Source organism: Penicillium maclennaniae (assembly GCF_028827695.1).
Source record: "Penicillium maclennaniae strain IBT 15551 chromosome Unknown utg000008l:1.0-3552695.0:1.0-3555053.0, whole genome shotgun sequence".
Classification (NCBI taxonomy): domain Eukaryota; kingdom Fungi; phylum Ascomycota; class Eurotiomycetes; order Eurotiales; family Aspergillaceae; genus Penicillium; species Penicillium maclennaniae.
This window is the reverse complement of record NW_026623220.1, coordinates 583,084-595,931: the sequence shown is the minus strand read 5'-3', so window position 1 is coordinate 595,931 and position 12,848 is coordinate 583,084. Positions and strand designations below refer to the sequence as shown.

General features: G+C 51.0%; 7 protein-coding genes across 7 annotated transcripts; 4 read left to right on the top strand and 3 right to left on the bottom strand.

The window, feature by feature from the left end:
- Positions 1–1,116: 1,116 nt before the first annotated feature.
- On the top strand, positions 1,117–3,219 carry N7477_009225 (forkhead box transcription factor; the record flags this gene model as incomplete). The annotated part of the gene is made up of 1 exon (XM_056970886.1): positions 1,117–3,219. One exon carries the CDS (start codon positions 1,117–1,119, stop codon positions 3,217–3,219), a length of 2,103 nt encoding a protein of 700 aa, XP_056817865.1.
- Positions 3,220–3,884: 665 nt separating this feature from the next.
- Positions 3,885–4,501, bottom strand: N7477_009224 (BUD31 family protein; the record flags this gene model as incomplete). Its single annotated transcript, XM_056970885.1, has 3 exons — positions 3,885–4,028; positions 4,127–4,257; positions 4,330–4,501. The coding sequence occupies 3 exons, from the start codon at positions 4,499–4,501 to the stop codon at positions 3,885–3,887; spliced, it is 447 nt and encodes a 148-aa protein (XP_056817864.1).
- Positions 4,502–4,748: 247 nt separating this feature from the next.
- Positions 4,749–5,105, top strand: N7477_009223 (Tim10/DDP family zinc finger protein; the record flags this gene model as incomplete). Its single annotated transcript, XM_056970884.1, has 2 exons — positions 4,749–4,854; positions 4,933–5,105. 2 exons carry the CDS (start codon positions 4,749–4,751, stop codon positions 5,103–5,105), a joined length of 279 nt encoding a protein of 92 aa, XP_056817863.1.
- A 643-nt stretch (positions 5,106–5,748) lies between these two features.
- Positions 5,749–6,647, bottom strand: N7477_009222 (60S ribosomal protein uL23; the record flags this gene model as incomplete). Its single annotated transcript, XM_056970883.1, has 4 exons — positions 5,749–5,836; positions 5,906–6,192; positions 6,284–6,321; positions 6,626–6,647. The coding sequence occupies 4 exons, from the start codon at positions 6,645–6,647 to the stop codon at positions 5,749–5,751; spliced, it is 435 nt and encodes a 144-aa protein (XP_056817862.1).
- A 317-nt stretch (positions 6,648–6,964) lies between these two features.
- On the top strand, positions 6,965–7,816 carry N7477_009221 (25S rRNA (adenine2142-N1)-methyltransferase; the record flags this gene model as incomplete). Its single annotated transcript, XM_056970882.1, has 1 exon — positions 6,965–7,816. One exon carries the CDS (start codon positions 6,965–6,967, stop codon positions 7,814–7,816), a length of 852 nt encoding a protein of 283 aa, XP_056817861.1.
- Positions 7,817–7,845: 29 nt separating this feature from the next.
- On the bottom strand, positions 7,846–9,992 carry N7477_009220 (putative transporter; the record flags this gene model as incomplete). Its single annotated transcript, XM_056970881.1, has 6 exons — positions 7,846–8,218; positions 8,267–8,433; positions 8,489–8,586; positions 8,644–8,772; positions 8,828–9,792; positions 9,862–9,992. Coding segments are annotated over 6 exons (1,863 nt in total), but the record flags the coding sequence as incomplete, so codon positions are not given.
- Positions 9,993–10,876: 884 nt separating this feature from the next.
- Positions 10,877–12,753, top strand: N7477_009219 (translation termination factor eRF1; the record flags this gene model as incomplete). The annotated part of the gene is made up of 7 exons (XM_056970880.1): positions 10,877–11,003; positions 11,063–11,112; positions 11,167–11,278; positions 11,310–11,539; positions 11,598–12,354; positions 12,433–12,582; positions 12,686–12,753. 7 exons carry the CDS (start codon positions 10,877–10,879, stop codon positions 12,751–12,753), a joined length of 1,494 nt encoding a protein of 497 aa, XP_056817859.1.
- Between the last annotated feature and the right edge of the window lie 95 nt (positions 12,754–12,848).

Genomic DNA, 12,848 nt, shown 5'->3' with positions numbered 1-12,848 from the left:
GAACAAGGGGTGAGACGCAACCGCTGTCTCAGAGTTACATCCGCATACCACAGCGCGGATGATCAGGGGAGTCGATCAAATTTAATTATAGAACAATTATAGGACGGGGGTGGAATTGGGTTATAGCATAATAATCTAGCGCATGGGGTAAAGAGAGTCGAGTGCAAGGGAAGGTCCAAAAAGAGATTTATAGATTGGCAAGATCAAGATCGAGTCGGGAAGTAGATGCAAGTACGGAGTGGAGCGCATACTTCAGCCATAGTCCACTATTCTGAACTAAGAGCAGATCCGCGCATCACCAATGCCTCGAGCAAGGAGCGCCAATCCCTTCGTACGTCTGGGAAACCGTCGTACTGTCATCCGTGACCGTATTATTACCTCGAAACCAACCAAAAGACGCGTGACGCGCGCGCGTGCATACCATACCGGACGGGTATGGACCATGGGCCATACCTGCCCTGCACCCTCGCCATCTGCGCCCGTCTACTCTCCTCTTTTCCCCCACTTCCAAAGGAAACCTGCATCGTCTTTACTCCGAGGGGACAGGAAGGAAGCCTAAAAAAAAGGACAAAAGGGCGCGACGTCCAGAACCTTCCCGTGTCTGATCTTGTCCTCACCAAATTCCCCCATTATCTTTGCTAGACGTCAGGCTCCCGGCCCATTCGGCCTTTCATCACTCGTATCTGCCCATCTGCGCATCTGTTCATCTGGGCTTTCTGGCCAATTTACCATCCCTCGGGCATTTAAAACATCTTGCAGCCATCTCGTGGGAAATCATCACCACGGCGACATCCCCAACTTCGACCTGCCTGGGTCATATCGGACGTGTCAGTCGTCTCTTTAGCGCTTTGTGGCCCAACGTTCGCCATCTCAACTAGTTCAGCTGCATGACGGCCTGAGGCTAGCTGACTAGAATCCCTTCTCTGGATTGCAATTGGCCCAACTGGACATCTTTTCGTCCAGTCCAGTCCTGTCACTATCACTGTCGGCTCGGCTCTGGTGAACCCATTGCAGCACATCGGAACCAACGTCGCGCCTGCCTGTGTGATTCCGACGCGTCATATAGTCCCTACTGCGGATTAGTGACGTGACTGCCTGCTACTCTGCTGTCAGACCATGGGATCGACGCGTTCAGCGCTCGGCGCTCACAATTCCCCGGCCCTGGCCCCATCTGCACACTCGGCGATCAAATCGCAGCCTCGTCTTCAACCCTCACCGCTACCATTGCAGCCCATTGAAAATCCATTCCACCCTACCGTGCACAGGCCATCGCCGACCAAAGGCCTATCAGCCCAGGGCTCGCATCCCGGTAGAAAACTTGGTTTCGTCCCAATCTCTGCTCCCGCTCCTCCCATGTTCACCACCGACTCTCCTACCAAGAAGCCGTCTTTCCCCATCTACACTCAGTCCTCCATGCCACAGTCGGCCCTCTTCACCACCTTCTCCAGTGTCAACCCAGAGTCTACCAAAGAGAATCAAAACCCGGAAGATCCATCCAATGGCAGTTTCGCCGACTTCCCTGAACCTACTTTTGACGCCAAAGCTCCGATGAAACGCACTCTCATGGAAGCCGCACCCTTGAAAGAGCGATATGTGAAGAAGCAAAAGCGCGAAGACGCTCCCATCTCTCACCTCCCCGAACCACACGAGATGCCATCCATCGAAGATGACGGCACCAAGCCGCCGTATAGTTACGCGACGTTGATCGGCATGTCCATTTTGCGCGCGTCCAACCGACGGTTGACGTTAGCCCAGATCTACAAGTGGATCTCCGACACGTTTTCCTACTACAAGAACAGCGATCCTGGCTGGCAGAACAGCATTCGACATAATTTGAGTCTCAACAAGGCATTCATTAAGCAGGAGCGCCCTAAGGATGACCCTGGCAAGGGTAACTACTGGGCTATCGAGCCCGGCATGGAGATGCAGTTCTTGAAGGACAAGCAAGTCCGACGTGCCACGATGTCTAGCTTGCCCCTCCCTGCGGTCCCGCAGCGCGACCTGATTCCCCAGCCGCAGAGTGCAAGCACCACAACCTGGATGGTCCCTCCCGCTCGGCACGCGCCTCCACCAAAACTCACTCGCAATGATGACCTGTCGTCTGATGCCACTTTGCCTGCATCTGATCCCGCTCTGCAAGAAGATGCTCCTGATGAGAATACCCAGTTGCTATCGCATCAAACAGCACCCCTCCGATCCTCCCCTCCGCCACCAACTCTCCGATCCTCGCCTCCCATTGCTCCTCCTCGCTTTGCGCGCCAAGGAACACCTCCCACACCAACTCAGGCTGGCCCAACGCCCGCCCAGCGTCCTCGAAAGCGCAAGTCTGTTACTATGAATGACAGTGGTTACTTCTCCTCCTTGGAGTCATCTGCCTTGAGGCCAAATAAGGCGGGGCATATCTTGACCTCTGACTTGGATATCGAGCCGCCGCGCATCAAACGAGGCCGTGCTGAGGAAGAGATTGCACGGATACGCAGCTCATCTCACGATATCAGCCCGGGACAGCCAGGTCACAGAAAGGAGGCCGGAATTCTTGTAGGCTCTTCTCCATTAAGGGGAGAGTTTGTCAGTATGCTACCCCCTCCGTTGACGCCAATCATCAAGTTCAAAAAGCCAGCCAAGCCGCCGCCCTCGGTGTCTCCAAACACCAACCTTCGTAATCATCGCCGAAAGATCCAGCAGATGGTCAACTCTCCCATCAAACACCTGGGCCTTGCGGACGATGATCTGCCCTGGAGCCCTGCGTTCAATCTCCAGGATTCATCCTATACACCTCAGGACCATTTCCATACAACTTTCGACGTTTTTGCGGATTCGCATGATGAGCACGTTTCATCTGCCACGTATGGTTCACCTGAAAAGCGCTCTGTCAAGCGTCCTCGGACTGATAGTGGGAGCACTGCCCTTGCTGATATCACGTCGGTCAACGTCAACAGTCGGATGGGTATGCCCCCTCTGAGTCGGTCAAAGTCAGCTGTGTTCCCCGAATCCCCCTCTAAACTCCCTGGTATTGGTCGACTTGGGGATACTAGCCAGGACGACTTCTTCTCATTTCATCTATTTGATGAGAGCAATGACAGTGGCGAGGTGGATGGGGTTGATCTCTTACAGGGCTTCCAAAAGATTGGTGGTGCCTCCAAAGACGACACTCTGAAGCCCAAGCCCCTTCACGCTCGGCCTCACTTGACCAGCCGCAGCAACACTACTCTGTTCTAAGTTCGAAAACTTTGCGTCGACTTTTTGGTCTTCTGGATCGGCTAGATGCCTTGTATCCTCTGCTTTGCGCTGATTCCTGTGGGCTATCAACCCTAGCGTCCTAGTTTTGTTTTTTTGTTTTTGTCTTTCCCCTCTCCTCATTGAGTTCTGGCTGTTTCATCTTTCCCCAGGCATGTGTCCCGTTTGTTACCCTATAGTCTCCTTCTTATTTTTTCTGCGTTTTTCTTTTTTTGCTTTTGGGTCGCGGAGTTGGAATTCTCGGATGTCGCCAGGTTAGGATTGGGCGGTGCTTTTCTTTCGGGAGTTTCTTGGGACTGTGCCGAGGCGCCGATTCTGACTTTTAACTCTCTTTTGCCCGGATGGCCTGGTTACGACCTTAATGACGATGCTAAGATGTACATGAGCAAGCGATGGTTTCATGATTCGGGATATCGGGATTGGAATTTCTATCTTTTATGGGTTTACCTAGGTCTGGACACAATCGGAGGCGCTTTCGATTAGGTAGCAATTTGAAGATCATTACTTGTCTGAATGTTGTTTCAAAAGGGTATCAGATTGTGTATCATCCAACTAATTATCAAAGAACACCAGCATGACCTGAACGCCCGACCAGACCTGGCTCGTCATTTGCCCATATCAACCACTCATCATCTCAACTCGCGGTTCTAGTCGCTGCTCGAACAACCTCGGCAGCCACAGCTAACACACTGGATGGTTTGGTCTTCCTTCAGTTGGGCTTTGGGCACGCGGCAGATGCAGGTGGAATTGAAATTGGTCTCTTTTGTTTGGACGCAGCGAAGACAGCACAGCTAGAAGGGAAAACAAAGTCAGCAAGATGTCAACGCCGGTAGCTTAAACTCAACGAAAGGGAATAATGTGCGAAAAAGGAAAAAGAAACGCAGCATACCTTTTCATAGCCTTGCTTTTTCCACTTGGCGATTAAGTTGGCGTCCGCATAGTTATTCTTGAGAAGCCAGTCGTAAAGCTGCTTTGAAATGGCTTCCTTTTCATAATAGAGATCGTAAATGTATCGTGAACCTAGAGGCAGAGACTTAGTAACATGAAAGCGCCGCTCGCGGGGGAGACAATAGTGGGGAAAGGGGAGCGTACGTTGATGGCTGATCTGGAAGATAGGCCAAAGAACTTCATATTTCTTCTTCCCCTCACTTGAAGCATTCTCAGCATCTTTCATCTTATTACTGAACTCAAGCAGGGTGTCTTCAATATCGTCGAAGCCGGCCGGCGGCGGTTTGCGATTACGGGATGTGCGAATGGGCGGCATGATGGGCGAGCGCGGTGTGAAGACTGAAACAGCGAAAAGAAGAAAACGGGAAGCAACGCCGTTAAAAACGAGTGATTTGAGGACTTTGCGGAGTTCAAGGTGCGCTGGAGAGAAACCTTGCGAGGGACAACTGCGATGATCACCGCGTCATTTTTGTGCCGGATTCCACCGCCTTCGATTTTGCGTCGAATTGCACGTAGCTTCACCATTCTCCTTCTATCTTTCCCATCATTGAAAACTCGCAACCATGGATTCTCAGACTCAAGTCGATATCTCCAGTCTTAGCGACGCCGACAAGAAAGAGCTCAACACCGTCCTTACCAATGAGGCGCAGAAGTCCAGCATCCAGCAGGGTATGTGTTTCATCCAGAAGCAATGCTCTATGCTTTTGCGACCTCACTGAAATGATGTATACTGACTCTACCCACCAGCCGTTCACTCCCTGAATGACGTCTGTTTCACCAAGTGCATCCGTGGCAAGCCCATTACCTCCGGCACCCTTGACCGCGCTGAGGAGGCATGCGCCCAGAACTGCGTTGAGCGCTGGTTCGACACCCAGATGTCCATCTTGAAGCATCTGGATGTGCTTCGTGGTGGCCACTAAATTTATTCTTTGATTTACGATCTCGATCTCGATTTACGTCGGCAATAGTGTTGCCGATGGCTGGGGCTATGGATAGAACCATAGCTTGACCACGGTGTCGATAGTGCCCGTCGTTTTGATATAATATGTCAAAACTGTGGCTGGGATGATACGAGATCATTCATACCCATATGCTGCATTATCTGGGTTGGGATTGATGGGACTGTTAAGAAGTCCTTTGTACACTAGAGCCAAAAATCAATGATCTCCTGTATACCTCTTTCTTTGTAGACTTAGTAATTAGGAGTGGGGAGCAGCATAGCAGTTCAATGTCCTAATCAAAAGTACCGCGAGCCAATGTCGTCCATACTTGAAGTGCAGGTGTGTCAAGACGTGTCCTCGCAGTCAGAATGCTAATCCTAGTTATTACTACTACAGGTACTTGCTAGCCCTTGTGCACGGTGCTCGCATTAACCCAGGTACTACGCCATCTGACCCTAAACGGAGGTTCATGAACAAGTTTAAATCGTGTCAAGAAATGTTTCTTTTTTGTATCATTCAGCCCTCGTTGCTGCACATACAGCCAAGGCACTGGCTGGTATTGAGAATCACCACGGTGGAAAACATCGTTCGCCTAAAACCAAAGAAATCCATTTCTGCCCTTTTAAACGATAGCCAGCTTGGTGGCGGCGATGTCAAGAGCATCGACGTCAGGGGTGAGGCGGGCGAAGGCCTTCTTGGAGCCGTCGGGGCTATATTAGCCAAGTTAGTAAATTGCACTTTGGACGACAGTCGTGGGGTGGATCGAAATATTGCCATACCGGACCAGAGTGTTGACCTTGACGGTATCAACATCGTACAGCTTCTTGATAGCACCCTTGATCTGGCGCTTGTTGGCCTTGACGTCAACGATGAAGACAAGAGTGTTGTTCTCCTCGATCTTCTTCATGGCGCTCTCGGTGTTGAGAGGGTAGAGGATGATCTTCTGGGCATCGAGCTGGGGCTGACGGGGAATGGAGACACGGGGGTACTTGGGCGACCGAGACAGCTGGAGAGTCTTGGGGCGGTGGAAGGTGGTCGAGGTGCGGACCTTGCGGGACTTGTGAAGCTATTTCCCAAAATGTCAGTATATTGTGCGATGGCGAATTTTGACCGGACCCGGGAGCGAGAATCGGTCATCAATCGGTGGTAGAACGTACGGAAGATCCCTTAACAACTGCCTTGGCGGCAGCCTTAGCTGTAGATGAGAATATTCGTTAGTTTTCGCGAATCATGAAAAATTGCCTTGCCACTTCAAGAAATTGCGAGTCGGTGCGGGCGAATGTGAAATCCGGAGGAATGAACAAAATTCAATATCGTTGAGAAAAGGTCGATTGTTCTGCCTTTGCTTGATGTCCCCATCACTCCCCTCTCTTTTGCGCGGCGTCTTCAAAATGAATTTTCTTTCTGAACTTTGTAGTCCCATCCTCCAGACCACATTTCTCGCACCGTTTGCAATGGAGTAGAGGCAGTGTAGCAATGTCGCATCGATCGGAACGTACCTTGCTTGGTAGTAGGGGCCATGGCTGTCGTCCGCTGTCGTGATGATTGTCGCAGTGTCGTGAGTCGAACAATTCAGAGTGGCTTCGCTAAGCGAAAACCCTAGCGCTGTGTGGGTCAGGTGATCTTGGAGATGAGTAAGCGCAGGTCACGGGGCATGTGGGGCCGCTTTTTTCTCGATTCCGTGGTTTTGGAGTACATCGTCTTTTTTTTTTTTATGGCTGAGGGTAACAATTGCAATTTTTGTTCATCTTTTTTCGTCAAGTGTACCGGATCAGCTATATAGAGCATAGAATTTCTCTATCCTTTTGTCTAGTTTGAAAGACTTCAATACTTTCCAAATGGCTCCCAAAAGCCGGTCCAAACGGCCCGGTCTCCTATCTACTGGACGACCGCCGACGGTCAAGTCTAAGCAAGCGGCTCTGTCCTCGAAGGCTACCCGTACCCTCATTCGCTCGCATCACCAGTTGCTTAAGGCGCGGGCACAGGCTACGAAGGCCGGTGATGAGGCTCGGGTCAGCAGCATCGATGCCCAGATCCATGCCAATGGCGGACTGGAAAGTTATCAGATTGCCAGCAAGCTCGGCCAGTCCTCGGACCGCGGTGGTGACTCTAGCAAGATACTGGTTGATTGGATCAAGCCACAGCTAGACAAATGGGACCCATCTCTTCCCAAATTGCGTGTTCTTGAAGTCGGCGCATTGAGTACGAAAAATGCCTGCTCAAGGACCCCGGCGTTGGATGTGACGCGAATTGATCTGAACTCGCAAGAACCCGGCATTCTCAAGCAGGACTTCATGGAGCGTCCTCTACCATCTACGGATGAAGACCGTTTCAATATCATCAGTCTGTCTTTGGTTCTCAACTATGTCCCGGATGCCATAGGCCGCGGCGACATGCTCAAGCGCTTAGTCAAATTCCTGACACCTCTTTGCTCCATCACTTTCACACCGACCCTCTTCTTTGTGTTGCCGGTAGCTTGCATCGATAACTCACGCTACCTTACGGAAGAGAGGCTCCTCGAGATTTTTGCGAGCTTAGGTTTTCACCTAGTGGAAAGCAAACGAACCAACAAGCTCATTTATCAATTATGGCATTATACTGGGAACCCCAAGCCCAGGATGTTCAAAAAAGACATGCTCAATCCCGGCGTGAAGAGGAACAACTTCGCGGTTATCCTCAACAAGGGCTGATGTCATAAGTGGTCAATTTATGCACATGGCTAAGATGTTCCCGAGATCATTTCACGAGGCAAGAATGCCCACACGGTTCCGATCGTCGCCAGTATCGATGAAAATATCAGCAAAGCCCAGTCGAGGATGCGCTCTCTTCGACTGATCTCTTTCCCAAAAATTTTTAGATAGAAGGCAAGCGGGAAAATGATGCAAATGGTGAAGCACAAGAACGAGCCCAAGAAAGCCATAATCCTGTCGAAGGAGGGGAAGACTATGGCCAATACGACAATAAGCGCGACTGTGAAAACACGAATCACCAAACGCGCCATTTCTTGAATCTTTTCCGGACGCGCTCCGAGGGGTTCACGGCCCTTTGCCACTCCACAGAGGACTTCGAACGTCGATACGATGGGCCGGGCGCTATAGCAGCGTTAGTTATGCTTTTGGAGAGAGGTCGAACCAACTTACTTCAAAGGTACTTTTGTCAGCGGGATGATGGAGATGAAGATGATGATACAGACGGATAGTGCCTGCGGATACTCGTCGATGGCGAGGACGTTCGCCGTGATCTCGTCTCGAACCATGTCTCCAAACATGAGCCAGCCGAGGATCGCCATGGAGCAGTCAAGAGAAAACTATTGACTCCTAGTTCAGTTCTAGTTTTTCTTCGGTGAAGATCGATTTCCTTACTGTAAATAGATATGTGGACCAGAGACTCTTCTCATATTTATGAGGATGCCTCATGTCTTTATACACGTTGGGGAACACGGAGTGCCCGCCCCAGGGTGCTAGAGTCCGGAGGTTAATTTCTGTGTCTTTTCTTTCCATGAAGGGTTATCTCTTACACATGATGAGACCGAAACTTAGAGGAAGGGTAGCCCAGTTCTCAGGGAAGAGGAATGTGGTGGCAGGTTGGCGAAGAGAGCCAGGTGACTGTGGCTTCATCAATCCATCGACGCAAATGAGAAGGACAACTTTGTAAATTAGTAACGCTCAATCAGATGATGGGCGGAAATTGGACAAACTCACTTGATGTGCACGAGACGATGCCGAGAATGCTAGTGACACTGAGAAAGCGCAAAGGCATGAAATTCAAGGGCAACAGAACGATTCCACAGACTATCTTCCACTGGAGAATATTGAACCCTGGAATCAGGACGTACAGACTATCTGCAAAAAGCACCACGAGAGCCACACAAGCTCCAAGCAGTTCCATACAAAACAGGAGACTGGTGATGAAGCGAGCATATTGCCCGAATGCCAGATAGCTAATGTCACTGTATGAAACAAGAGAGCGATCCACGTCCAGACACTTGGCCAGAATCTTGGCCGTATAGCCCGTCGTCACCGCGGAAAAGATCAGAAACGATAACCCAAGTACCCAACCGGCATGCTTCATTGCCAATGGAAGACTCAGCAGCCCAATCCCGATCAGTACGTTGACGGAGTTGAAAACAGTCTGTGGAACGGTAGATTGCCCAACCACGATGTCCTCTTCCGTGCCATCTTCGTGTTGAACATGCTTGAGGATCAGGGGCTCTCGATCGGGATCCACAGAGGCATCAGTCCGACTGAGATGCTCTTTATGGAGCTGGATCGCATTTTGACGAGTCGATTCACTTACGCGCGAGGATATCGAGCCATACGCAGTGAAATTGTTTCTGTCCGGCGACGACGCCAGGAGCCCGGTGCTCGGGAGTGGCTTCCTGGACCTTTGGGAACCATGCCAGTAGGGTGTAACCTCTTCCTCCCCACCAGACTCATCAGACAGTAGCAGAGGTTGATCTAGATCGGAATCACGGTGTGGTCGAGAAGCTCTGGCTGCGGAGTCGGATCCGGTGGCAATAGCGCATTCATCGTCGATGTCTGCCTCAACGAACGAGGAGCGACGTGGAAAGACTTCGGGGAAGGCAGCTGCTCTCTGCCATGAGCGGGCAAAGTTGTCGATGCTGTTAGGGCCTCCGACCTGTCGAAGACGGCCGAAAGACGATGACCTATTTGGGCGTCAATAGAATTTCTCCCTCAAAATTTCCCATCGCCCAAGGCGGGTCTGGCAAAGATACCTTGGTCGGCCTCTGCTGTCCTCTTCGTCGATCGGGTGCGCTGCGCTCACACGGCCGTAGTCCCAGGAGCTGGGCGCGCCTCTCCACATCGTTGACTGTCGAGAGTCGCCCTCTTGATGCTCGTCCGCGTTCCTGGACGACATCGTTGTCAGAGAAAATCTGCCTACACGCGTCGCGTATTGACGATATCGGGATATCAGGACCAAACAGAATTCAGTGCAAATGAAGAGACACGCGATCAGAGACCCTTTTATTTGCCTGGAGATAGCTCAAAAAGATAAGACGCTGAATCGCCGAAGCTCCTTAGCTCACCGTGTGGGGTGATAGTCCCGGCGCAGATAAGCCATAGGCCAAGAATTCACACTTTTCGTGTGTCATAGCGCCCAACCTTGCAATTCGGTTGAGGCCGTTGCGAGAAACCGGTGTTTTAAGTACAATCCTATCCTGGTGGAAGTCTGGCTATCTTCGAGTCCATGTCTTTCTTTTTCCCCCCCGTCTCACAGAGAAGAAGTGGGAACGAAACTTGAGTGATAACCTCGAGGTGATGAAGTATAGGAGAATAAGCGTAGAAAAAGGGCCATAGATCTTTTCGTGCGTTACTATGCGCATCTGTCGATCGACGCTACATTCCGCAGAGAGGGGGAAAAAAGTAGTGATGATGGCTGCTAGATGTAGAGGATACTTGTAGATTCACCAAAATTTGGTACAAATTGAAGTACCGAATACCGATTCACGGCATGCCCTGGCTTACCTCAGCCCACGGAGCCCCTCGACCCCACGGTGCCTAAGGATTTTTGCTGCCGTACTTTACGTCAATCAGGAAGGTGTGCGCCCCATTTCCTTTCATGCTCACTGTACAGTGTGATTCCGGAGTTCGCCAACTAATTCCAACTATAGGTGTTAGGACAGAATCCCGTCTTTGTTTCGGGTCTCCCATTTTGACTCCGGTTAGGCGTCGACAGGCAAAGGCCTCTTTATTCTCCCTTCGCTGCAGTCCACCTTCGAGTCGCCCAATATGAGTTCCAAGGAGCAAACCCCGGGTGAAGCCGAGAAAAACATTGAGATTTGGAAGGTCAAGAAGCTGATCAAGCGTCTTGAATCCGCCCGCGGAAATGGAACCTCCATGATTTCTCTCATCATTCGTACGCTTCTGCCCGCCGTCTTGTCGCTCGAATCCATGACACTAACTCTTCGGTGATAGCGCCCAAGGATCAGATCTCTCGTGCGGCCAAGATGCTGGCTGAAGAATACGTACGCTCTCCTTTGTCGATTCCGCACCCAAATCGCCCGGCTAATCAATCCTAGGGTACCGCCTCCAACATCAAGTCTCGTGTCAACCGACTCTCCGTCTTGTCCGCCATTACCTCCACCCAGCAGCGTCTAAAGTTGTATAACAAGGTCCCCCCCGAATGGACTGGTTGTATACTGTGGTGAAATTATCACTTCAGAGGGTAAGGAGCGCAAGATTAACATCGATTTCGAGCCCTTCAAGCCCATCAACACCTCGCTCTACCTTTGTGACAACAAATTCCACACCGAGTCTCTGAGTGAGCTGCTGGAGTCTGACCAGAAATTCGGCTTCATCATCATGGACGGTAACGGTGCTCTTTTCGGTACCCTGAGTGGTAACACCCGTGAAATTCTTCAGCGTCTCTCCGTCGACTTGCCCAAGAAGCACGTAAGTTTTCGTATCCTTCGTATTCACTCTAAATTTAGGTCTAACAAACTCTCTATAGGGTCGTGGTGGTCAATCCGCGTTGCGTTTCGCCCGTCTGCGTGAGGAAAAGCGTCACAACTACGTCCGCAAAATTGCCGAATTGGCCGTACAGAACTATATTACCAACGACAAGGTTAACGTTGCTGGTCTCGTGCTGGCTGGTTCCGCCGATTTCAAGAACGACCTCGCCCAGTCCGACCTGTTCGACGGCCGTCTTCAGGCCAAGATCATCAAAGTTGTCGACGTGTCGTATGGTGGCGAGAACGGTTTCAACCAGGCCATCGAATTGGCTGCCGAGACTCTCAGCAGTGTCAAGTTCATCCAGGAAAAGAAGCTGATCGGTCAATACTTCCAAGAGATTAGTCAGGACACCGGCAGAGTCTGCTACGGTGTTGAGGATACTCTCAAGGCCTTGGAGCTCGGTGCTGCCGAGACCCTGATTGTGTACGAGAACCTGGATGTTACTCGGTGGGTTCTGAAGGACTCCGCTGGTGCGGAGGTGATCATCAACACCACAAAGGCTCAGGAGAGCAACCGTGAGCTGTTCATGGACAAAGAGACCGGTACCGAGATGGAGGTTGTCGAGTCAAACTCCTTCCTTGAGTGGCTCGCTGAGGCCTACAAGGACTTCGGTGCCACCCTCGAGTTTGTTTCTGACCGGTCCGGTGAAGGAAATCAGTTCGTTAAGGGCTTCGGTGGTATCGGTGCCATTCTCCGATACAAGGTGAACTTTGAACAGCTTGCCGATTATAGCGACGACGATGAGTTCTACGATGGTGAGAACTTCTACTTCCCGGTTAATGTTGAGAATAGTCCTAACAGTCTTGCAGATTGACGGTTGAGCGCCCTCGCAGAGAGCGAGGATGAACGGCCAGAAGCTCCTTCGGCGAGTGTTCTGACGGCTCGCCCTGTGGATCATGAAGGCGGCTCCGAGACTGGAACCCAGGAATCCGTAGAGGAATCCGTTCAAATGCCTGTTCCAAGCCCCGTGACGCTTCTCAGAGGTATGTTTTGCGAGATTTCATCAATCAGATTGCATCTAACATTGGGTTCCCAGGGTCATCCAAGCTCTAAGTTCCGTGATATGTTCACTGGGGGTCTCCTCAGTATCTGAGCTGAACACGAGGTGTACATTGCAATTTGAAAGGTTGGATGCGATTCTTTGCAACATCTAGTCACTCATTGCCGCCTGCCAATACCTTGCCTCAGGTGGCATTGGACAATTCGATTTGCGTGACCACCTTGTGGCTTTACCCTGGATGACCATCAT